General features: G+C 32.5%; 4 protein-coding genes across 10 annotated transcripts; 3 read left to right on the top strand and 1 right to left on the bottom strand.

Annotated features, from left to right (window-relative positions):
* Positions 677-2,358, top strand: LOC109352150 (probable anion transporter 5). The gene has a single exon (XM_019594002.1). The coding sequence runs from the start codon at positions 804-806 to the stop codon at positions 2,109-2,111; it is 1,308 nt and encodes a 435-aa protein (XP_019449547.1). The 5' UTR covers positions 677-803; the 3' UTR covers positions 2,112-2,358.
* LOC109352149 (peroxidase 17-like) lies at positions 5,224-10,311 on the bottom strand. 2 transcript variants are annotated; one of them, XM_019594000.1, is made up of 4 exons: positions 10,150-10,311; positions 7,282-7,569; positions 6,160-6,351; positions 5,224-5,968 (listed from the first exon to the last, which is right to left on the bottom strand). In XM_019594000.1, the coding sequence occupies exons 2-4, from the start codon at positions 7,498-7,500 to the stop codon at positions 5,351-5,353; spliced, it is 1,029 nt and encodes a 342-aa protein (XP_019449545.1). In that variant the 5' UTR covers positions 7,501-7,569; positions 10,150-10,311; the 3' UTR covers positions 5,224-5,350. The 2 variants fall into 2 exon arrangements, with proteins under 2 accessions (XP_019449545.1, XP_019449546.1); XM_019594001.1 differs by having other exon boundaries at positions 7,282-7,557.
* On the top strand, positions 14,552-20,342 carry LOC109352146 (ethylene receptor-like). 5 transcript variants are annotated; one of them, XR_002108331.1, is made up of 8 exons: positions 14,552-14,652; positions 16,308-17,255; positions 17,548-17,916; positions 18,026-18,292; positions 18,392-18,519; positions 18,688-18,885; positions 19,549-19,983; positions 20,021-20,342. XR_002108331.1 is itself a non-coding variant. In XM_019593994.1 (8 exons), the coding sequence occupies exons 3-8, from the start codon at positions 16,350-16,352 to the stop codon at positions 19,901-19,903; spliced, it is 2,223 nt and encodes a 740-aa protein (XP_019449539.1). In that variant the 5' UTR covers positions 14,617-14,652; positions 15,973-16,071; positions 16,308-16,349; the 3' UTR covers positions 19,904-19,965. The 5 variants fall into 5 exon arrangements, 4 of the variants coding, with proteins under 4 accessions (XP_019449542.1, XP_019449541.1, XP_019449539.1 ...); XM_019593994.1 differs by lacking the exon at positions 20,021-20,342 and adding an exon at positions 15,973-16,071 and having other exon boundaries at positions 14,617-14,652; positions 19,549-19,965; XM_019593995.1 differs by lacking the exon at positions 20,021-20,342 and adding an exon at positions 15,970-16,071 and having other exon boundaries at positions 14,635-14,652; positions 19,549-19,965.
* On the top strand, positions 22,093-24,633 carry LOC109352147 (UDP-galactose transporter 2-like). 2 transcript variants are annotated; one of them, XM_019593998.1, is made up of 6 exons: positions 22,093-22,182; positions 22,221-22,386; positions 22,568-22,752; positions 23,116-23,316; positions 23,691-23,852; positions 23,967-24,633. In XM_019593998.1, the coding sequence occupies exons 2-6, from the start codon at positions 22,257-22,259 to the stop codon at positions 24,324-24,326; spliced, it is 1,038 nt and encodes a 345-aa protein (XP_019449543.1). In that variant the 5' UTR covers positions 22,093-22,182; positions 22,221-22,256; the 3' UTR covers positions 24,327-24,633. The 2 variants fall into 2 exon arrangements, with proteins under 2 accessions (XP_019449543.1, XP_019449544.1); XM_019593999.1 differs by having other exon boundaries at positions 22,116-22,193; positions 22,224-22,386.

Below are 25,546 nucleotides of genomic sequence, written 5' to 3'. Positions count from 1 at the left end.
TACATTTTTTAATTAATTTTTTTAGTCGTTGAATTTTCAATCTTCCTACTCTTTTATGTTAGGAATAATCATTAAGTAGTTGAAGACTTATATTACATTTTTCAATTTACACAAAAAATATTTTATTTTTTCATTAATTAATTTTGTGAATCTCTGAATTATTACTCCACTCAATGATCAACATGAGTATTAGAATTGAGAAAAAGATGTATATACTAACAGTATATGAGTTACACTGTCATTTTATATACTATTCATTTCCAATTATATTTGATTTTTCAGAAAAAGTAATCTAAATGAAATGGGTATAATGCACTAATTGTGTATAATTCTTTATACTATTAATACATCAATATTACATTTATTAGAATAATATAGAATCTACCGGTTACTAAGTTAAAATTTAATTAGTAAGTATTTTTTAGAAAAAAATTATAAAAAAGAAAATCAACTCTCGAATCTATATATGAGATTTACAATTATATCATATTAGCACATTATACATTTAAACTAGATTTAGATTTATTATTAGATATTTCGTTTATATCATAATGTAGTTCTTCTTTTGTTTTATTGTTTTTTCCCCTCTTAATTCCATTGTACCAAAAAAAGTGAAGTTAACTTTTATTTGTCTCATTAGTCATTAATATTAAATGTCCTATACAAAACGAAACGGGTGCCGTTTACTTCAGCAGCTATCACTCCCCACTTCTCTTCTCTCAGCGTTTATACTTTATAGAGAACCCATTCATTATTCATCAATGCCCATGCTTCAACGACACCGTTTCAAGCATTAATTCATAATGACCAAAATGACCCTCCCCGTCCGTTACCTAATCGTGCTCCTAACCTTCATCTGCACCTCCGTCTGCTACATCGAACGCGTCGGTTTCTCAATCGCCTACACCGTCGCCGCCGACGCCGTCTCCGTCAACCAATCCACGAAGGGCGCCATCCTCTCCACCTTCTACTACGGCTACGCCTGCTCCCAAGTCCCCGGCGGTTACGTCGCTCAGAAAATCGGGGGCAGAAAGGTCCTTTTACTCTCCTTCCTCTTATGGTCTTTCACCTGTGCACTCCTTCCTCTAGATCCAAACCGTGTTTCAATTCTCATCATCGCTCGTCTACTCGTTGGTGTAGCGCAAGGTTTCATATTCCCTTCAATCCACACCGTTCTTGCTCAGTGGGTCCCACCTCATGAACGGTCCAGATCCGTTTCGTTGACTACTTCTGGAATGTACCTTGGTGCTGCACTTGGTATGCTTCTTATTCCAACTTTGGTTAAGTTTAAAGGTCCACAATCTGTTTTTGTTGCTGAAGCTGGTTTAGGTCTTGTTTGGTCTTTGCTTTGGTTTAAATATGCTTCTGATCCTAAAGGAGAATCACTTTTACCTGTTAATAAGAAAATTGATATTGTCAGTAAGGATAGTAATGTAGTGTCTCCTTCGAATTCGGCGAAATCGGGGAGTATACCTTGGCTGAAGATTTTAACCAGTTTACCTGTTTGGGCTATTGTGGTTAATAATTTCACATTTCATTATGCTTTATATGTGTTGATGAATTGGTTGCCTACTTACTTTGAGTTGGGGCTTAAGCTTAGTCTTCAAGATATGGGATCGTCGAAAATGTTGCCTTATCTCAACATGTTTGTGTTCTCGAATATTGGTGGTGTGGTTGCGGATTATTTCATTACCAGGAGGATTTTGTCGGTTACGATGACGAGGAAGTTTCTGAACACGGTTGGGTTTTTGGTTGCCTCGCTTGCGCTGGTTGTGATTCCGAGTTTTAGGACTTCTGGTGGTGCGGTGTTTTGTTCGTCTGTGGCGCTTGGTTTCTTGGCGCTGGGAAGGGCTGGGTTTGCGGTGAACCATATGGATATTGCGCCGAGGTATGCTGGGATTGTGATGGGTGTTTCAAACACTGCTGGCACGTTGGCTGGTATAGTTGGAGTTGATTTGACTGGGAGACTTCTGGAGGCTGCTAAAGTTGCTAACTCTGATCTTTCGACTCCTGAAAGCTGGAAAGCGGTGTTTTTAATTCCTGGGTTATTATGTGTTTTTAGTTCTTTCATATTCTTGCTATTTTCGACCGGGGAGAGGATTTTTGAATGAGGTTGGCTTGTTTGATTCATGAGCCTTATTATCTGTGGGGATTTAATTTTTATTATATCTCCCACATTGTATCATTCTTGGAAAGGAGAGATTACCACTGTTGATAGTGGTTTGTCATTACTGGACTTGAAATTTTAATTATTTCTCCAACTTGTACCATTGCTAGTTAGTAAAAGGAACAACTCATATTGTATTAGAAATTATTATCCCGTGTTTCTTTTTGCCTCATATTTTAGTAATGATTACCTAATTATACATGTTCTGATTTTTACACATTAGATGGACTAAATTGGTAAACGTGGTTTAACAAGCATTTCCCCCACTTCCTTCTTACCTCTTTTCTCCCTTCCCCACATTTATTGAATGTTTTTTTAATCACTAGTTTTTGTTGGATGGATTTTCCCCTTCCCTTTGTTGGATTTTCTTAATCAGTTATCAGATTAAGATTGCTGGCAGTTATTAGCAAAACATGCAGTTGAAATTTGAGTCTTTGACTCTAGGAAAAAATTGGGTGCACAGTAGTCAATAAAACAGGGAAGCTTTGCTCTTCAAAGAGAGATGGATTATTGGTGACGTTTGGCGGTGTATGCTCAGGATACGGGGATATGTAATGGAAAGGGAAATGATTGGTGAATGTGGTTATATAGCCTGCAGGTGTAAGAAAGGGAGCAATCGAAGCAGGACTTGGATATGTAAGCATGATGTAGGAAATGCTAGGCTGCTATGTGGGTGAAATGTGAATGATGCTGCCACTATGGTAATTATCCATATCATGAACTGTAAGTTAGGCATAGAATAATGGCATTGTTCCTTAGACCGGAGGTGTGTGACTATGATATGATGGTCCTAAAAAAATGTATGCTTTCTAGTAGTTGTATTTTTATGTTGCTTGGCAAGTTATTTGGTACATGATGCATAAAAACTCATGAAGAGCTGCATTAAAATATACATTTCAAGGTTAAATTCTTTTTGCTGAATTACTCTCCTTTGAGTTATTTTGTGGAACACACTAGATTGCACAAAATGATCACCAAGACAGCATCATTACTCATAGTTTATGACACAAACCAGAAGTGGTAATGGCAATGTTTCCATATGTAATAATAGTTTCTCTTGTTGGTTCATTTTTTGTGCTGATACTGTGATTTCTGTGCTTGACTTTGGTGTATGCTAATGTAATGGTATTGTTTGTCTTCTTCAGTCCTATTGCTCTATCTCTTTTAATTTTATTTTTTTCCTAAAAAATATATCTGTTGATGCTATTGCTAGTCAGTAATGACTGCAATGAGCTCATGGAGGATCAGGATATTAGAAAACAATGGCTTAGTTTGCCTGAATAAAGGTGATGACCACTTTATTCGCCTTCACTTTATTTTTGCAATGTTTTATTCTTCTGAGTTTCAACTTTTTATGACTTTTCTGTAACTATTTACTATTAACATATCAAGCTCTTGTTGAAAAGTACTAAGTTTTCCTAGTAATATTTACATTTTTTGGAATTTTTATAATATATCTCAGATGCTCCATATAATATCTGTAGTTCTGTACTATACATCCAAACCAAAGGAATTCAGCATCATTTTTATGCATCCCATCCTAAGACATTATAATGGAAATGATTTCAATGCACCTAAAAAATATTGGTGCATAATGGTGTTGGAAAACAATTTTTTTAACAGGATGCACTATCAGCCTCTGATTATGATGAAATTTAGATCAATGACTCAAACTCTTCACATGCAACTTGTTGAATAGGTTATCCATTTACAAGAATCTTTCAATATCTTTGCTTGGTTTTAATTTTTTTTATTTTAACTTTTAGTTTGGTGGGTGGAGTAGAGTGAGTTTTTTTGCTCTTGAAATGCCAGTTTCTAATCTCCTGTTGATGTAGTTGATACATAATCAGCTGCTCAAACAGGGAAGGGTTTCATGATCAATTTGAATCCACTGATAAGGAGAGTATTTAGGAAGGCATTGGCTTGTTTCTGAAACATTGTACTGAGTTGTTGCAGTGGATCCAGCAAGATTACCAATTGAATCTAACTATCTCAATTTACTGTGTCACTCAAATGACTGGTTATATATTATTATGAGTAATATTATATCTTTTTACTAATCCTTTTGCCCATAAGAAAGTGACACATGTCACTTGTAAACCAATCATTAATAAATAAAGTATTTCCTTATGATATATGTCATTTTCTTGTGAGTAAAAAGATTAATAAAAGAATGTAGTAGGATGATATACCATTTTCCATAAGTTATAGATTTCACGGGATCAATTGTAAAACTTTCTCTAGTCCAGTGTCTAGGCTTTAGCCAATAGGACAAGACAAAGAGGGCCAATCAGCATTAAGGGGGAGGAAGGGATGTGCAACAGCTAAGGAATAATGATGAATTCACCTTATAAATTAATTATTAATTAATGATGTGTAAATAATGCTGTGCAACACATGTCATCCAATCCGGAATACTAAATTAATCACCTCTCTTTTTTATAAATAAAAAATGTATACTGAATAATACATTGATTGTATAAAAAATTTATATTGTTAATGCATATATATATATATATATATATATATATTTAAATTTAGGATTAATACCTCATGGGGCCGACAGTCTCGATTATTACAAAGAATGATGCAACATGGAGACCAATTTTTCTTATTTTTTATCTAATTTTAGTAGTTTTTATTTTTTTATTTATGAGTTTAACTTTGTAATGAAATTAATTTTTCCAGGTATTCTTCATTTTTTGAGGTATGTGGTGTACCACCTGATAATTAGTGGTTTATATATATATATGATATTTTTTTTAAATGTATTAACTTACAGCTCCATAATACATCCTCAATATATCAATTTAAATTCCAAATGCAATTATTATATGAATGCATGTATTTATGGAAGTGTAATTTCTTTTAAAAATGTCACGTATTTGCATTCTCACATATAACATTATATTTTCATATATTAGTATTTTCGTTCTTAGCCTAATACCTTCACTTTTTATGGATGTGATTAATTTTATTGTGATGCAAGTTTGGGAAAAGTTAAGACCAAACTCACCTTATATCATCTATTCTATTCACATATCTAAGCATAGAACAACAGAACACATTATATATTCTAAAATAAGTTATGCCACATAAGTCTTATAAACACATAGGTTATATATTTTATATCATATATATAGAATCATTGTTATTCAACATAAAACATCATCTATATTATTGCTACATATATGATCCTTCTCTATTTAGAGTCTCAAGCAGCAAATGAGAGTGGCGATGATTAACCACCCTGCAATTTCTCCTAACCTCTCCAAGCTTATCAGATTTCAAGTCACCCATTTTCAACATCCCTTCAGCAAATGCTTTAAAAAACTCACTTTGATTCATACTATATAACTTCACAAACTCCTTTGTCTCAGGGAAAGTGAAAAGAGTTTGATCAGAGTTAAGAAATCCCCTTCCACCAACCAAGTCCTTGAAATATTGGTTATCAAACACCACCGGCGTGGCATCGAGGTTCCCGGTTACATTCTGGTCTACATCAAGAGGACATAGCTTGTTGAGTTCTCTTCTGTAGTCTGGGTCAATAGCAGGGTCAGGTTTTCCAGTTCCAGATTGATTGTATAGCCTAAACATGATGGAAAAACAACGAGCTTTGCCTATAGAGTGTGACCCTGAGAGTGCTACAAGGTCTTTGACACTAAGGTTATATTTTTGGAAGAGGTTAATAAGTGCACTTGCATTGGCTCTTGGGCTAGGCATTATGTTGTTTGAGTCTTCTTGATTAGCAATTAAGCTATCTAATCTTCCCAACCTCACCTTCCAAAAGGGTCCTCCTGTCTGCAATATAGAAGTAAATAAATACGTTATGAGTATAATATTTATGTATTATTGGTGTAAAAAAATTTTATGGTCAATATATCATTCATCATTTATTTGTAGGAACTGAATTGGAGGAAAATATTACAACATTACACAAAGGTAAATAAATGAAGTCACTATGTTATTGTTAGAGATGAGAGAGTACAAACCAGTGCAACAGCATCTCTAGAAGCCATGATTATGATATCAGCACAAGAAACAATTCCAGGGCATGCCTTCTCTAGAGCCTCCTTTACTTCATCAATAACTTCAAATGATCTAAGTGAATTTATATTTGAGAGTGCTAGTTTCTCACCAAGCATGGTTGGTGTATCATCAAGCAACATAGATGCATCACAACCCTACACCAATCCAAAAAAAGACATATACATGTGCATTTAATAGGAGATTTATTTCAATACTAACATTGGTTGAGTAACTCTTATTAGTTAGTTGGTGTTAGAGTGAAATATTTTTATGACATGTGAAATTACACTCACATGTGAAATTATATAGATTATTGTCCATTTTTTAACCTACAAAAAACCCTTCATTTTTATACATATATTATATTATTATATTGACTATGATTGTATGAGAAATAAGTGTGAATTTTTAAACAAAAAATAATGATAAATATAATTAAGTTAAACAAAGTATGGTATATTATGGAAACAAATACAAATAGTATATGGGCCAATACATTTTCATTATTTTTTTTGTTCAATACAATATATAAAAGTGATTTAAATAATATCTTCTTAAAATTATTGATGTATTTTGTAATGAACCAAAAATAAAGAAAATGTATTGACTGGTTTACTATTTGGATTTGTTCCTACAGTGTATTATATTTTGTTTAGTTTAATTACATTTATCGTTTTTTCTTTAAAAAATCACACTTATTTCTTTTACAAGAGAAGTCAGTATAATATATGTATAAAGATCAGATGTTTTTTGTAGGTGTAAAAATGAATGAGTGATTTATATAGTGAATATAATTTACTCTATTTTTATTGACATGGTGGTATATGATTACTTGAGCGAGAAAAACTTGTGAAGAAATATACAACACACTTTAAAAACAAATGTATCTGTGATGTGTGCTTCTATTATTTATGACAAAAAAATTATTTAGAATTACATTTTTAATATATTGTCAAAATTTATTAGTTCTCTCCGCATTTAGCACAAGTATTGGTGTGATTCTTTTTTGGCTGTGGTGCATGAAAATTAAATTCCAACTTAATAATCATGAAATTGAATTTGATAGAAACAGTAAAATAACTTACATTGACAAAACAGTCATGGAACTGGAAGCGCATAATAGAGGCAACACTTCTGGGTTCTCTTATGAGGGCCTTCTTCATGACATTTCGGACTATGGATTCAGCTTTTGGACATGTATTTGAGTAAAACCCAGTTCGGAGATCCGATGATGCAAAATAAGGTATGTGTATAAGGAAGATCAGTGACATGAACATAGTCATGAGTTTGTTAGAAGTGGCCATGTCAAAAAATGGTCCTAAAATTTCACTCTACAGCTTCACCAACAAATGCTCTCCACTCTGTTAAATACTCTGAAAAGTGATGAGAATTAATAAATGAGAATTAAAGAGTACCTCTAGAAAATATAAATTTAGATACATGTATATAGAAATTACCTTTAAACTAGAAAATACATGAATCTTTTTTATAAAGAGATATATACATGAATGTTAAATTGATTAAATAAACATATTGTATTTACATGCTTTTCATCCTACATGATGACTTAGTCCCATAAAAATCATATATCCATGTATCTATAGCTAATTAAATTCCAAAAAGTAACATAAAAATGTAGTTTATGACTTTTATAATTATTTGAGTGTCACTTTCTTATTGGAAGGTGATACAATTGGGGACACATGATCTCAATTAAGTGTGAGCAGGAATCGGTCCTACCCGCTCACCTGATACGGTCTGATCATAATCGGGCCCAAATAGGGTCAGATTTGATTGGGTCTATGACCATGTTCAGGTTCAAGAAATAGACCCGGTCAATATTTAGGGTCGGGTAAGGACCAAACATGACTCGTCCCGTCCCGTCCCATTGTGGCTCATTCATCATGTTTGTATGTGTTTCTAGTCAAATATGTATAGACTAATAATATCTTTTGGTCGAAAATATCATTGATTATATAACTTTTAATCATGTGTACATCATTAATAATATATATATATATATATATATATATATATTATATGTCAAATAATAATAAATAATATTGAGAAGTCTTTGTCTAAAATGAGTGTGTTTTATATTTAATCGGGTCTAGCGACGGTCGAGTTTAAATGTCGATCCGATCGATATTTTGGGTCGGGTGTAAGGCTGGGTCTGGATTCAAAAAAATGACTCAGCCAATATTTAGGGCGAGTAAGGACAAGCCTTAACCCGACCCTACCCAGCCCATGTTCGCCCCTAATCCTTATCCTTTATCCCATTGGTCATGTATTAAAAGTTCGACTCGATCTGTTTAAATATAAAACAAATGATTCAAGTGGTTGAACGGTTTCAGTCGGGAAGTTTAATCATTTTTAAAAATATGATGTTGTTTTGAGTTAAACCTTTTAGTATTTTCAACTTATTTGTAATTATGTTTATTATTATTATAGTTTTATTTTGTTATACTATAACAAAGCATTAATTGTTTATGTAAAAAAAAGCATTAATTGTTTATGTACACAAAAAAAACATTAATTGTTGAATTAAGTTTTAAATATATTTGTGCACCTTTGTACCGATTAAAACATAAAAGTTATCTTATTTAATAATATTTTCAATAAATTGGTGATACTTTTTGGTGTACTACATTCCTCATTGGTTTTTTTTTATTAAATACATGTATAATAGTATATTTAAAATAAGTGAAATATATATGCATTATAGTGTAATGATTTATATACAATTAATATATCATTCATTTGAATTATTTTTTTGAATAGTCAATAATAATTAAATATAAATGACAAATGATGAAATGACAATATATAAAACTCATACACTGTCTGTGTATAATTTTTTTCTCATTTAAAATTTAAAGTAAAAGTTATTAAGTAATATTAAATAATAATTTTTTAATGTATATTGGATAAATGATGGAGCTAATGACCCACTGGCCGAATAGATATCCTAATCAAAATTAGCTAAAATTAAAAGGCTTATTTTTAATTTCAAAATTAAAACAGTTCTAACATGATTGTAAGAATTAATAAATGGGGTTACATGATAAACAAGTTTTCGCTTTCTATTTCATTCGGAATCTAGCTAAAATTATTTTATTCAAACACGACTATAAATCAACAAAGTATCAATCTATTAATATAAAGTTTTGTTAAATCCTAAGAATAAGTAAAATGTCAACGATTCAATTTCTGATATAATAAAAAAAATACCTTTGGAGCACACTTAATATAATCACTTAACTCTATAAACAAATTTAAATATTTTAAATTGCACTCCAATAATGTAGTTTTGAGATTTTTTAGAAAGGCATCATGAATATAAGTGTGACCACATCAACCATATATTACAACAATTCCCCCCTATTACACTTAATACAATGTAACTGCAGTTACCATTTAAAACAATATTCAAAGTAAAAAACACGGGACACATTTGTTGTCTCACAATGCATATCATCTCATATATCATGGGCTTGTGATTGATCGAAAAATATTTAATAATTAAATTTTAACTTAAATATATTTGTTATGATTAATCACAATAGCACATGGAGTGACAAAAACTATATATGATAAAAGATGTGATCCGGGAAAACATGGCTAGTATATTTCTAAAAGCAAGCGAAGTTCTGCAATTCAAGTGAATAATAATAAGACCACCTCCTCAGCTTGACCAGAAGTACTTTCTTAGTGAGATTCAAACAAAAATTCTAATAGAGTAAAGAACCTTCTACTCTATGATTATGATGTTTGAGTAGTTGATTCAAGTGAGAAATATTTGTTTATCTAAGACAAAAAAATAGACTACTGATATGCATGAGGCTGTCATAAATACAAAAAATACGACTCAGTGCACGAGACTATCAAATACTCGAGGTGTTACTAATTAATGAAAACAACTATAATGAAAACATGAAACACAGTAACAGCACCTTGAAGAGTTATTGTTGTGTAGAGAGAGGAAGAAATTGTTTCATCAAACTGGAATGGTGGGTTGGTGGAAAAGAAGCAGCACCTTAAAGTCCTGTTTGATTTGGTTAAAATTTCATTGAGAGAGGTTATGTTTGTTTGGAGGTATAGAAATAGTGTATGCTTAATGCTTGCAATGATAGCAGAAGAAGGAGGGGGACAAGTGCGTTTGGTAAATGTCAACTTCTCTTTCTATTAACAGCAAGAGAAAATTATGCTTTTGAGTGAGGAATATTACCTTTTTTATACAAATCTTATTTTTGGTAAATGACATTCCAATTGTTGCTCTTAAGAATTAAACTTTTGATTTTTTTGTTATTAAGAATTTAATGAAAATAAGACCTCATATTACTAAACCAAACATTTTTTTTTTATGAATACAAATATTGTTTTTGACATATAGCTGGTGAGAAGACAAGCAAACAAGTAAAATTGTTAAATATTAAAAAATAAAGATTAAAGTGATACATTTTTATTGGGGTAAATAAAAACAAGATAAAGGGTAAAATAATATTTTAAGCTACATTAAAAACTGATGAATTCAAAATTAAATGTTGTCTTTTAATTGATAAATTTTCCATTGAATGATTATTATTCTTAAAGAAAGAAAGGGAAAGGAAAGGTAAGAAAAAAACGATACAGAGAATAGGTAAAGTTTTGTGATGGTAGGGACAAATTTTATTCTGTCAGCAAATTACATGTCTTCATTTATTCTGTCTAAGTGTGGAAAGCAACACGATTGGTGAAGGAAGGAAAGGGTAACAAATAATATCTCGTCCATCAAAGTGTTCCCCACCCTTGTCGTGTTCTACAATTCGTCTATCATTTTCGATTCTTACCATATATATGCCATACTGATTTATAGTTCGGATGGATATGACTAGTGTTGCTAGGGACACACATCTATCTCATCTTCTAAAATCATAAAATAACATATTTGTATTATTTGGAGAAATCTTATTAGATAGGGACATTAGAATAAACTCATTTTAGGATAGGATCTCATTCGTGTTGCTGCACTCATGAAAGCAACTAGACTCAGAATAAAAAATCATCATCCAAACTAAATTAGTTATTTAACTTTTGTAAATCTGACTTATTATAAATGAGTTGAATTTTAGTCAAAGATAATTTGATGTGTTAGATTTATAAGCTGACTAGATTAATTGTGACTATACATGAGAGTGACTCAAATAAAAAAAGTCGTCCAAAATTTATAAAAACATTGCATACAAATATACATAGGTGATTGAGATTAAAAGTTAGTTAATAATCATATGATTACTTAAAAAAAGTTATGTATACTTAAATTTTAATACTAAAAATTTGTTTTTACTCGAGTGACTTTATTTATTTATATATATATATATATAATCTTTACTATATAAACTTTAATTGGTAGTTATATTTATAAGTAAATTAGACTGACACCCCAGAGTTTTAGTGAAATTACACAACCTACCTCTTACTTTTCTACACCTACATAAATCCCTAATTTTTATACTTTCATTACACTAACCACCACTGCATGAGAAATAAGTGTAATTTTATGAACAAAAAATGTGATAAATGTAATTAAGTTAAACAAAACATGATATATGGTGGAGACAAATCCAAATAATATATTAGTCGATATCTCTTTATTATTTTTGGTTCGTTACAATATAGTATAAGAACGATTTAAACAATATCTATTTAGAATTGTTGATGCATTTTGTAACCAAAATAATAAAGATACATTGATTTGCATAATATTTGCACTTTTCCTCACACTATACCATATTTTGTTTAACTTAATTACATTTATCACATTTTTTGTTTAAAATATTACACTTATTTCTCATATTGGGGTGGTCCGTGTAATGAAAGTATAAAAAACTAAGGATGTTTGTGTAGGTGTAAAAAAATGAAGGATGATTTATGTAATTTCACTAAAACTCAATGAGTGTTAGTGTAATTAAATCTATATTTATTATTAACATTCATAAATTGTTTTATATGTATATATATAATCCACTAATACTTTGTACTTCCTTTAAATTTATGATGATGGACAACATAAATTTGAACTCATTAACTTACTTGAAAATTCATGAATTTAATTGAGTCGAACTTTAACTAGAAAAATAGTTTGACATTAAACTTGACTCATGTTAATCTTTAACGAGTCGTGCTGATCTAACTCAAGTTTGACTTGACTTGTTTTCACCCATAGATAGACATGGCAAAACGGGTCGCCCGACCCGTTTAGCCCGTGCCCGCAATAATTTAAACGGGTCGGGCATGCCCACATTGGCTTAATGGACAAAATTCAATGCACTGCTCGTTTTAAAACGGACTAACAGGCTTGCGGGCGGCCCATGGGCATAGCTGAATAATTAAAAAAATTAAAAATTTCATATAATAAATAAAATAAAGTAGTTGAAGATAAAAAATAACAAAAACTTTGATATTTTTTATATAAAGTTGATCAAATCATACTATATTACAACTTTGTAGGGATTAAAAATCACATTACATAGTAGTTTATTTAAAATTTTCTTAATTTTTCCTTAAATATTAAATATTGTTTGTGGGCCACCTGCGGGACGCCCACATTGCCCAGTGGAAATGCACGCAGACTTGGCGGACAAAACGGACATGGCGAAATAGGTAAATAGACAAAATTTGTATGCCTTGTCCGCAAAAAATGCGGACTACGTGGGCACGCCCATAGACAATGCATATTTTGCCATCTCTACCCGTAGAGGCATCTCACCCTTTCAATTTTGATATGTATTTTCACTTATTGAATTTAATGTGAGAATTAAACATTCTCAAGCTATTCTATAGGAATAAAAAACATTGAAGTATGAGAATAAGAATATTTTTTACAACTTGAAATAAACACATGTATATATTATTCCTGGGAATATTTTTTATAAACTAAAATAGCCCCTAAATGTTCAGTAATTAAATTGCATGCCGGTTAAATAAGACATATATGTTTATATTTATATATATAAACATATAACAGTTTTTTTAAATAGGTAGATACTCAAATTTATAATTCATATTCATAATCTACTCAAAATTCACATAAACAAACAACTTTAAGTCTTCAACAAATTAAAGGTCTAAATTACAAAACATATATCAATCTAACACTTAACAACCGCAAAATATAAATAAATGACACAAGTTCACAACTCATTATATAAAATAAATAAATTTGAAGTTTTAACATTTAATATTAAAGAGTCAAAGTTGTCTCATATCGAGATTATAATTTTGCACCAAATCCTATATCAGACAGTACTCCAAGATTACACAAATATGTCAGTGAGATTACACACGAACGTTAGGAACCAAAAGGTGTAATCTAAATATATCTTGGAAGCATGTGTCTTGAAGTGTTGAAGAAGAGTTGGAAAGATGAGTCACCTTGTAATGAGTTTTTAAGTTTTTAAAAAAAAAATATATGTGTATAAACCGACCGGTTTAGTCAAATATCGATCGGTTCATCAGTTTTGACCGATTTTAATACTTGACCGGTTCAATATCTATAATGTGCTGGTTAGGGGTCCATTTTATTTTTCGGTTGAACTGATTGGTAGAGTACATTGTTTACATCATTGGATGAAACTAATAATAAGTGCAATATTTGAAAGCGTGTGCAAGAATGAATCAAAACCCAACAACAAATTTTCTCGTTCTTCTAATGTGTTCTTAAGAACATATTTTAACTTATCTAAAAAATAAATTTGCATTAAGAATTTATAAACACTTTTATTATAATATCATTATATTGATGTACAATAATGTAAAAAGATGTCATCATTAAGTACTATATATGAGAAATAATGTAATAGTATATCACATTTAAAAAACAAAATGTAGTTTTCTATTTTAAATAAGTAACATATATGAGAAATATACAATTGGTCTATCAACAAGACGTTGATATAGTGATATAAGACTTAGCTAGGTCTCAAAAATAATTAAAAATGTTAAAATTTTGATTCATAAAAGAAATATTTGTTGAAAGAGACATTTACACACCCTAAAAAGATTAGTTATTCACATTATATACAAGAGGAGAGGATGTAATATAAAAAAAACAATACATGTCTAACCTTTAATTAACAAATGTCTTCTTATTTAAAACTTTAATTAGATGATTTTATTTAATAAATGACTTGATGAATCATTTATCTTTTTAAGTTTTGCCATATCCATCAATTTTTGCTATAATAATATATTACAATTAGGAAAATGGAACCAATGGTTGTGATTGAGTGGGTTGCTGGGATATGTCTCCATCATTTACCTTAAAACATTACCCAATTCATTGAACTTGACCCTCATAGGGAATATAATATTCATTTTTAATTTAAAGTAACTTCACCTTCTCTTTCTCTCTATTCTTCTGCTTTTCTCTTCTCCCTCACTTCCTCTCTCATCACCATCACCCTGTTTCATTCCATGTAAGTACTACATTCATATATCACACTAATACTTATCTTTTCTATTTTCAATTATATATTTTTATCCATAGAAAAAAAAACCATATACCCATATCTATTTCTTCATATTTTGACTACTATGGAGTTTCTTTATTTGCTATAGCTGATAAAAATTGTTGCTTTACATGATGTATATGTAAAAGGGAGTTTTTAGTATTAGAGTGTTCCAAAGCTTTCAAATTTACTTATCTGGGTAAGGCCTATGTTATAAAGCATATAACTTTGTTCATATGAATCAATTTCCAATTACATGATCAATCCTGTAAAGGTTCTACATAACTTCATTCAGATTTAATCGATTTTTTCAAGGATGTATCATTGCCCATAGCCCCATTTGTTCATAATGTGATAGGATTGTCTTCAGCATTTTTCTTAGTGCTATGATCATGATTGTTTGAAGTGAACTTATAGTATTTGTAAATGCTATGCGTAGTTGTTGGACAATATTTTTATTGGGCATGCTGTTTTTTATTTTCTTATTCTTCTTTTATCAATAGTAGTAAAGATTGGTATGGATTGATTGAATGACTCATCTTCATAAATTTCATTCTGTATATAAACAACAGTGGAAACTCTTTAGATGGTATAACCTGTAGTACTAAAATTGCATTTTGTTTCCTCTCTTTAAAAAGGGAACATTGAAGCTAAGTAGTCAATAGCAGCGTTATAGCGGTTTAGGGGTGTGATGGAGGGGGTTTCATGATGCTATACATCCAGGGTCGCCAAACCTAATACTATTAGGGTTAGAAATTGAGAATGGTTCAACACTTTCCCCCTTCTCACGAAAACACAGCCGCCACACTTTCTCCCTCACTCTCTTCTGCTCTCCGCCCTTCAACATTCCGTATCGAATTTTAGGCCATTTTCTGGTGACCTTGACCTAGCAGTGACATTTTCTGTTTACTCCCTATGTTTTCTTTCTATTTTTCAGTTTGTGCACTCTTTCCTTTGAATTAAGTTTATCTACATATTTTGAATTAAATCTATGTAATTACTTGAATGCTTAATAGACTAGCCACTTTTAAGCCTCGGAGGTGTAATCTTATTTGACTTATAGTTTAGACTTGGAGCTATATTGGATTTGAGTTATATTATTATTGGAATTGACCATTGAGTTATGTCAATGATAATGAGCTTGAGTTATAATTTTGATTATTTGGGTTGTATATTAGATTTGAGTTATGATTTGATTTTTGTGTATTTTTATATTTTGAGACTTAATATATCATATATGTATAGTATAAATGAGTTTTTTTGTTTCCCTAAATTTTCTAATAGCAGTCATCCCACTATGGCACTACATGCTATCCTGCTATAATGTTTTTGAGGTCGGATGCTCCACCCTGCTATGTGGGATTGACTACTTAGGAAAGAAGGAAGATAGACATTTTGTTTCTTCATTGTAGTTTATGTTACACTTAAATCTTGTATTTTTTTTTACTTTTCTCTTTTATCTCTGTTTTGAATCATAGATGAAAAAATTATAGGGGGGGATTAAAGGAATGAATGTTCTGATATCAATATTTAGTTGACAGTTGTTTTCTCTCTGTTATTAGTTTTTTATTCTGTTTCATTCCCATCTTTCCGATGCTTTAATTTTCCATCTTTTAATGTAGTTATGTAAAGGAGGAAGAACAGGCTAAGGTGGTTTAACCAATATGGAGTCCTGCAACTGTGTTGAGCCACAATTGCCAGCTGATGAATTGTTGATGAAATACCAATATATCTCTGATTTCTTCATCGCTGTTGCTTATTTCTCAATCCCTCTGGAGCTTATCTACTTCGTTAAGAAATCAGCAGTATTTCCATATAGATGGGTCCTCGTTCAGTTTGGTGCTTTCATTGTTCTATGTGGAGCAACACATCTAATTAGTTTGTGGACCTTTACAATGCATTCAAGAACTGTGGCAATAGTAATGACCACTGCTAAGATTTTAACTGCTGTGGTATCGTGTGCGACGGCCCTTATGCTTGTACATATTATTCCCGATTTATTAAGTGTTAAAACTAGAGAATTATTTTTGAAGAACAAGGCTGCAGAGCTTGATAGAGAAATGGGACTGATTCGCACACAGGAAGAAACTGGACGACATGTAAGGATGCTAACTCATGAGATTAGAAGCACTCTTGATAGACACACGATACTCAAAACGACTCTTGTTGAACTGGGTAGAACTTTGGCACTGGAGGAGTGTGCTTTATGGATGCCGACACATACCGGGTTGGAGCTTCAACTCTCTTACACATTGCGACAGCAAAACCCAGTCGGCCACACAGTACCCATACATCATCCTGTGATCAACAAAGTATTTAGTAGCAATTGTGCGCTACCAATTTCACCAAATTGCCCAGTTGCTAGATTACGTCCTCATGGTGGAAAATTCATGCCTGGGGAAGTGGTCGCTGTTCGGGTCCCTCTCCTACATCTTTCTAATTTCCAAATATATGATTGGCCAGAGGTTTCAACAAGAAACTATGCTTTGATGGTCTTGATGCTTCCATCAGATAGTGCCAGACAATGGCATGTACATGAGTTAGAGCTGGTTGAGGTCGTTGCCGACCAGGTTAGCAATTTGCCATTTTATTAAATAACCTTTCTAACATATTTCTTTTCTAGTTCCCTTACACTCAATTGTTATGTGTTTATGTTTATCAATTATCATCATTACCTTTAGGTTTCTAGGTTTTGTACCTGTGAGAAAGGATTTTAATATTTTTTGTTATTATTTCTAATTGACAAACTTAAGTTCTTTGTATACTTCTCTGAACTTGAATGTGTTAGGTTTCAATATTTTTATAAATGGTTAAACTCATAGTTTCTTGTCATTTTTATAAATGGTTAAACTCCTATAACAGGTAGCTGTTGCTCTTTCACATGCTGCAATCCTAGAAGAGTCAATGAGGGCAAGGGATATGCTTATGGAACAGAATGTTGCACTTGATCTGGCTAGAAGAGAAGCAGAAACTGCAATTCGTACTCGCAATGACTTCTTGGCTGTTATGAATCACGAGATGAGAACACCCATGCATGCAACTATTGCACTCTCTTCGTTGTTACAGGAAACGGAGCTGACAGCTGAGCAACGTCTGATGGTGGAAACAATATTAAAAAGCAGCAATTTGTTGGCTACTCTTATCAATGATGTTTTGGATCTTTCACGGCTTGAAGATGGAAGTCTCCAACTCGAAGAGGCAACATTTAACCTTCATTCTGTGTTCAGAGAGGTAAAGTTTTCATTATAGATCCGAAGATTCAATTCTCTAAATCTGATTTGTAGCTAATGATCCTGAGTTTAAGAAATTAATTTTGTGAGATCTGTTGTTCTGATTGCAGGCCCTTAACTTGATTAAGCCCGTTGCATCTGTGAAAAAATTGTCACTCACTTTACAGATAGCTGCAGATCTGCCAGCGTATGCCATTGGTGATGAAAAACGTCTCATGCAAATTCTTCTGAATGTTGTTGGTAATGCTGTGAAGTTCTCAAAAGAGGGCAGCATTTCCGTCACTACTTTTGTTGCAAAGCCTGAATCCTTCAAGGATGCCAGAATTCCCGACTTTCATCCAGTGCCTAGTGATGGCCATTTTTATTTGCAAGTACAGGTTTGTTTCTTCAACTTCAATTAGTAGTCTTCAATCTTGTGGCATTGAAACTTTGTTACCTGATTTCAAAGATGGAGTATAATTTTCCCCCTGTTATAGGTAAAAGATTCAGGAGCAGGAATTAATCCACAAGATATCCCAAAGTTATTTACTAAGTTTGCACAAAGCCAAACACTAGCAACTAGAAATCCTGTTGGAAGTGGACTTGGCCTTGCAATATGTAAAAGGTATATTCTTGTTTATTTGCCACCTTAAACTAGGATGCCAATGCGAAGCATAATAGTTTGTTTGCTATTCCTTGGAACCTTTCTTGCAAATTTAAATTAGGCTCTCTCTAGAATTCCTGTTTTTGATTTCGTTGTTGATCATGTACTATTGTTTTAAATTGTAAGCAGATTTGTAAATCTCATGGACGGGGAAATTTGGATTGAAAGTGAAGGTACTGGCAAAGGATGTACGGTTACTTTTATGGTAAAACTTGGAATACCAGACCAATCAAATGAATCTAAGCTACCTTTTGCTCCTAAAAATATGGGAAGTCATGTATCTACAAACTTTCCTGGGCTCAAGGTTCTTGTCATGGATGATAATGGGTCAGTCACAGTTTTATTTTTTTGTACCTTCAGCTCTAGAATTTGTTACTATGTCCTAATAATTAGTATTATGGTGATTTCATAGAAAAATTTAAATTTTGTCAGAGTTCTTATGTTAAACCCCCAACTTCTTGGGTCCCTGGTATTAAAAGCATGATGCAGTTGGATGCTAATATTGCTTGTTTCTAACCCATGAGAGATAAGGCTAAACATCTAGGTTTATGTTGTTAAGCTTTATAGTTTGCAACCTCAATTTGTTATTCTTTGTTCATTTTAGATATTTTTCTATTGTGGCTTAGTTTATAGGACTTCAGCTGAACATTGCATGGGTTTATTGTGGAAGATGTAGGCTCACACATAGATTTCTAAAATCAAACTTTTTTGACTACCTTCAAAGTGTACACGGTCCTTCTTTTTTAGTTATTATGTTGTAAGGATTGAATAGCCAAATTTATCACATTCATGGCAGTAGCCACATCACATGCCTATGTGCATATCCTATGCACTTATTGTTAATTTTCAATTAAGATCTAAGACATAAGGATGTGTATTTGTTAAAATTGTTTTCTCAATGGCATATTTGTGTGTAAAGCAAATTAAGTGGTTCATGTTTTTACTGTTTTGTTTTAATTCTTATGACTGATGGTGAAACTTAAAATGCAGGATTAGCAGGTCAGTAACAAAGGGTCTTCTAATGCATTTAGGATGTGCTGTCACAACCGTAAGCTCGAGTGAAGAGTGCTTGCGTGTTGTTTCTCTCGAACACAAAGTGGTCTTCATGGATGTCTGTACAGGGTTGGATGGTTATGAACTGGCAGCACGTATACATGAGAAGTTCACGAATCGTCTAGACAGGCCACTAATAGTAGCTCTTACCGGAAATACCAACAAGGTAACCAAAGACAAGTGTATGAGGGTTGGCATGAATGGCCTGATATTGAAACCAGTTTCTGTTGAGAAAATGAGGGGTGTGTTATCAAAACTCCTAGAGCGCCAAGTTCTATTTGAAACCGTTTAACAAGCCGCATGACTGGCTTCATTTTCTTGTGTACATAGCCAAATTAAATTGGGAGAAATACAGAACTTAGGAAACAATGAGGCAATTGGCATGAATTGTCATCCTTATTGCAGTTATGAAGTCCAGGCAAAAGGAACAGTGGTTGAGTTTGCACCGATAAATCCATTTTTTGGAACAGAATTTGTTCTATACTCTGAATTTTTATGCCATTTCAGACTCTTGATGTTTTACAGTGGAGGCAAAATTCAATATATGGTCCTAGATTGTTTCAAGCTATGAACAAGTTTTTTTCTTTTGGTGAAACCAGGAGTTAGGTGTTTCACTACTAATTAGCTTACATGTTTAACTTGTATAGGGCCAATGCCTATTTAACATTTTCAACATGTTTTCTACAAGGGCAATAATATATAGTGAGTGCTCTATGATTCATTACACATGAGTGGGTTCAGTTTCTTGCTGCACAAATGTACAAAGAGTTATTCCTAGTTAATTGTTTTCACTGGTATTTATATTCCTTGTCACATTTTTTTAAGATGTTGAGGTTTGGTGCTAGTCTTCACTATTTTTTTTTGTACTACCAAGGTATCCCTTATCTTTTTTAGGTAAGGAACTAATCCATCTTAAAATTCGTGGCTGTATCTTCCAACAAGTGTCGCTTCCAAATATCGAACCCTCAATTTTGTGATCCAGTGGAGTCTTACCCTACAAGACCGACGTCTTGTTGGATGTATTATTATTATCCGTTGTTTTTAATGGAAATTATTGCAGATATTGTACTAAATCAGCAATGTGAATTGTATTAAGTTTATTCAACAAGGACATATACTATATTTTCAAAAAGTACGTCAGACGTATTGATGCTTTTTGGCATGCACCATGTGGAACGTTTAAGTTGAACAATTATAAGAGGCCAGTTGGTATTATAACATGCAAAAAAATAAAGAAAAAAACTAGTCACATGGTTTGATTTTGAGATTCGGTATGCCTCACGTTTCTTTTATCTTTTTCTGTGCCTAACATTTGTTAACCAAATAAATAAAGGATTTTTTAATGTTACTCCCTAACATTATATTAAAAATGTCATTACACAATAAGACTAATTGAGGTTAAAAGTGGAAGAAAGAAAATAGAGACCTAATAAAAAATGGTGAGTTTCTCTACTTTTTAAAGGAGCACATCATCATAAAAGTGTGTCATTTCAGGTATCGCTGTTTGTAATTGGTTGAAAAATATATTTAAGTTAAAAGTTTAATAATTAAGTATTTTTCTAACCAATCACAAGTATCTTCCTTTTTACATTCCCCACTCTCATGAGTTAAAAGGAGAAAAAGTGAATGAGTTATAAGGGCTTTAACTTTTAAAAAAACTAATGTGTTACAAAGGTGGCTAAACTCCTTGAAATTTGAAAAAAATGACACTCATAATAATGTTATCATTTTTTTTCTTTAAACTATCTTTTCCTGTTAATTTCTTTCTTTATTATATTAAATAACTAAAAAATAATATCATCTTCAATGTTTTTATTTTCATAATAATTTTTTTCTTATCTCACTCCAACCAAATACACAACATAAATGTTTAATACTCTTTCTATATCTTTCTCCATGGATCCTTTACTCATACTAAAAAATTTTGGATTATGGATCCAATTCCAAAAAGTTATGTTTCATAATTTGTAAATTAAATTTGTCAATTTAGAATTGATTTTTTTGGATACAAATTACAATAATGAATATTTCTTCTTACTCTTTTTCAAATTTGATAAATATTAGTTGATCGTGTATTTCATTATAGTTCTATGATTCAGAGTATCATTTTCTATTTGATATTCAAAGTTAAGGATATAACAAGTATTCTCCTAAATAAATTATTCATATAAGAAGAAAAAGAAGTAATAATGGGTAAGAAGAAAGAGGAAATGTAATCAACCGAGTAACAACTCCCTCCAAAGTTGACAAAACTTGATTCAAATACCCATCTTTACAACCTGAGACAGATAGATACATTGATAGATACGATCTCTTTCCATATTCAGCAGAGTAAAATAAAGGAAACGTTTAAACACAGATCTGATCTACATTATTAGTTACGTCAAAAACCAGAAACATAGTCAATAATATTATGCGACTGAAAACAACGCAGATTTGTTCTTTCTTGTGTGAGAGGAAAGAATAGAAAAACGTTTCTTCCTCCGTCACTCACTCTTTTTCCTTTATTTCCTTCACCCTCTTTTTCAGATCTGCTCTCTCTGTAGAGCGGTTATCATTTTCTCACATCATATATATAATAAGTTAGATTATTCATTATTATTAAGAAGAAGAAGAAGAAATAGAAATTGTGTTGTGTTTTGGAAATGGAGAACGAAAAGAAAACATCGTCGATTTCAAATGTAGGAGCATGGGGCATGAACATTGTCAGCTCCGTTGGTATTATCATGGCTAACAAACAACTCATGTCAAATGGTGGCTACGCTTTCACCTTCGGTTAGTTACTTCGCCCTCTAGATAGTCGGGTCTGGGGAGGGTAGATGTATGCATGCTTACCTTACAAGCCGAGATATATTTTTAATACATATTCGATCTCTGGCTTTTTAAAAGCACCTATTGTTTTGTTTGTTTTATTTTATTTTATATAGAATTAAACTATGTGTTATTGTTGTTGCAGCTACTACGTTAACTGGGTTCCACTTTGCTGTAACTGCTCTGGTGGGTCTGGTGTCGAATGCCACGGGTTATTCGGCGTCAAAGCATGTCCCTATGTGGGAGCTTCTTTGGTTCTCACTTGTTGCTAATACTTCTATCACTGGCATGAACTTGAGCCTCATGCTTAACTCTGTTGGATTCTACCAAGTATGACCATCAATTTCTCCCTAACTATTTGTTTGATTCATGAGTTATATAATTAGCATATCATGTTTTTTGTCGAATTGGTAAATGTGTGTACCTGATCTACACTTAAGTTACATGCTTTTTGGATTGATTCGCGTAGTGATAGCTTAGAGGTTTCGATTTAAGAAGATGGTGAGATGAGTGAGTGTTGGTCATACAAAAGTGCATATCCTCTTCGCGATAATTTGCATGGTCTAGATTAAAAGTTAGTTGAAGATCATGTGATTTGAGCATCTAATCCTTCGAATGTATTTATCTTCTAGTATTGATTATTCAATGCTTCTAATTTTGAAGTTTTAATTCTCCTATTGCATATGTGCACAGATATCAAAACTAAGCATGATTCCAGTGGTTTGTGTGATGGAATGGATCCTTCACAGCAAGCACTACTCAAAGGAAGTGAAAATTGCAGTCATGGTTGTGGTTGTTGGTGTAGGGGTCTGCACTGTAACTGATGTGAAAGTTAATCTTAAAGGTTTCGTGTGCGCTTGTGTAGCAGTTTTGTCGACATCTTTACAGCAAATTGTAAGTGTCATATAATGTTTCTGCTCAACTAGGCCGTCAATATTGAATTTACTTTGATTTTTGTCATGATTTTCTTTTTCCATGTCATTTTATATATTATGAGTTTGAGTAATTGAAGGTGAGTGTTGGATGGGATTTAATTAGATGTAGAGTCATAACTGAAAGCATCGTTTAATTCTTTGAAGATCTTGTAACTTGTGTTTTGCCTATGATTGTTCAAGTTTTAGACCATATAGACTTCATTAACGAACAGAGAGTGTGAAGAACATTCTTTCTAATATAAAAGCACTTCTTCTGTTATATTCTGGTGATTATGCTATTTGTGAGATTGATTCTTTTCTTTACCTCACTTTCTTCTTCCATTGCTGTGACAGTCGATAGGTTCTCTACAAAAGAAATATTCAATTGGATCTTTTGAATTGCTGAGTAAGACTGCTCCTATTCAAGCCATCTCTCTTCTTGTTTTTGGTCCATTTGCTGATTACTACCTTACTGGCAAATTGATAACCAACTATAAGTTATCTTCTGGTGTCATTGTAAGTGACCACCCTTTTTACCCTGTTGAATCTAATTTGTTTCTCTCTCTATTTGTCTTTAATTATACAAATAGTGTTGGGTGGTTTATTTAGTGTTTTTGTATATCTCTGCAGTTCTTTATTCTTCTTTCATGCTCCCTAGCTGTATTTTGCAATGTGAGCCAGTACCTCTGCATTGGACGCTTCTCGGCTGTTTCGTTCCAGGTTTTGGGCCACATGAAAACAGTATGCGTGTTGACTTTGGGGTGGCTGCTATTTGATTCGGAGCTAACTCTCAAGAATATCATGGGAATGGTTATAGCAGTTGCTGGCATGGTAATTTACAGTTGGGCTGTGGAGCGTGAAAAACATGCAAATGCCAAGACCCATTCTCATGCGAAAAACAGCTTAACAGAAGAAGAAATCAGACTATTGCAAGAACGAATAGAAAAGAATCCTTTGAAGGATGTTGAACTTGCTGAGGCTAGAAGTTAGGTTGACTCAGGTGGTTAAATTTGATGAGAAATGATAAAGTGGATTCTAATGTGCATTACTTCAATTCGATTTGTTCGTTTGTTCCTTCGTGTCTAGTTTACTGGGTGTAAAACTTGTCTATCTGCTTAGATTGGCAATAATCCATTTTAGTTGAGGTTATTTATTTGGGTTATTGCTAGATGAAGAATATGATTGTGGTTTTAAGGTAAAAAATGTGTAAACAGACGAGAGATGGTATCAATACCCTCCCATGATTTCTTCTTCTCCTTTGCTTTATATAAAATTCCATGATCTATCTTTGATTAAATGCCTTTTGTTAATACTTAAACATATGGATTTAGGTTACCCTCATTTCGGTACATGATCTCTCCAAACTGTGAGTTCAAATCCTCTTCTGCATCTATTATGCTGTATTTGACTTTCTTTTTTGGTTCATGAAGAGGGGTAACAAAGAAAGCAACAGAGAAATAAAACTACTGCTTTAAGTAAGATAAACCTATGGTATCTGCATACATCTAATCAGAAAAACAAATCAAGCTTCATATTCTCCTATCCCAAACAATATTCATGTCATGTAGTATTGCAAGAAGTTCCACATGAAGGATATGGAAATGCCGAAAATAACCCGCAAAACCAAACACATAGATGCCATAAGTGTGCTGGATAAGACCCCATAACCAGTCCTTTGTGAAACCTGAGACCTGTGACTGTGAGGATTCTGACTGACTTTTAGGAATACACTTACCATTGTTGATGCAAGGTGAAATATGTTGCTACCATCGAACAGCGGAGATGGAATAACGCGCTGCAGTATACTATAATTTTCTCCCTAATCCAACCTCGAGCTTTCGCAACTAGGAAAAACCTTGAGCCCGAAACCACACTGCCTTAGTGATGGGTCCTATATGCAGTGCAGGAACATGTTGTCCATTACATCTTATGCAAGAACTGACAGTAGATAAACCTTTGTGAGCTCAAAGAATTGATAGTGATGAAGACATATAAGCCAAATGAGAAAGCATATTTTCTCAGGAGCTTTAATCTTCAAAATCCAATCTTATCTTCCAACATTATTAATATCCCCCTTCTAGATGATTTTCATAAATAATCGTGATAACTTGTTCTCCTTAAATGGACACTTAGGTTTACTACCACCATTATCTACTCAAACACGAAGTCACGAATACCAAGATCACCATGTTTATTTCATGTCTAATGAT

The sequence above is a fragment of the Lupinus angustifolius genome, chromosome LG07, assembly GCF_001865875.1.
Source record: "Lupinus angustifolius cultivar Tanjil chromosome LG07, LupAngTanjil_v1.0, whole genome shotgun sequence".
Taxonomy (NCBI): Eukaryota; Viridiplantae; Streptophyta; class Magnoliopsida; order Fabales; family Fabaceae; genus Lupinus; species Lupinus angustifolius.
The sequence above is the reverse complement of the archived record's forward strand: the minus strand, read 5'-3'. Positions and strand labels throughout refer to the sequence as shown.

Coding starts and splice junctions, on each gene's coding strand:
- LOC109352149 (XM_019594000.1), bottom strand. CDS start 7,500: ATGGCCACTTCTAACAAACTCATGACTATGTTCATGTCACTGATCTTC. Junction 6,352..7,281: donor TCCATGACTGTTTTGTCAAT/GTAAGTTATTTT, acceptor GGATTGGTGTAG/GGTTGTGATGCATCTATGTT. Junction 5,969..6,159: donor CTAGAGATGCTGTTGCACTG/GTTTGTACTCTC, acceptor TCTATATTGCAG/ACAGGAGGACCCTTTTGGAA.
- LOC109352150 (XM_019594002.1), top strand. CDS start 804: ATGACCAAAATGACCCTCCCCGTCCGTTACCTAATCGTGCTCCTAACC.
- LOC109352147 (XM_019593998.1), top strand. CDS start 22,257: ATGGAGAACGAAAAGAAAACATCGTCGATTTCAAATGTAGGAGCATGG. Junction 23,317..23,690: donor CGACATCTTTACAGCAAATT/GTAAGTGTCATA, acceptor TTGCTGTGACAG/TCGATAGGTTCTCTACAAAA. Junction 23,853..23,966: donor AGTTATCTTCTGGTGTCATT/GTAAGTGACCAC, acceptor ATATCTCTGCAG/TTCTTTATTCTTCTTTCATG.
- LOC109352146 (XM_019593997.1), top strand. CDS start 16,350: ATGGAGTCCTGCAACTGTGTTGAGCCACAATTGCCAGCTGATGAATTG. Junction 17,256..17,547: donor TTGAGGTCGTTGCCGACCAG/GTTAGCAATTTG, acceptor CTCCTATAACAG/GTAGCTGTTGCTCTTTCACA. Junction 18,293..18,391: donor ATTTTTATTTGCAAGTACAG/GTTTGTTTCTTC, acceptor CCCCTGTTATAG/GTAAAAGATTCAGGAGCAGG.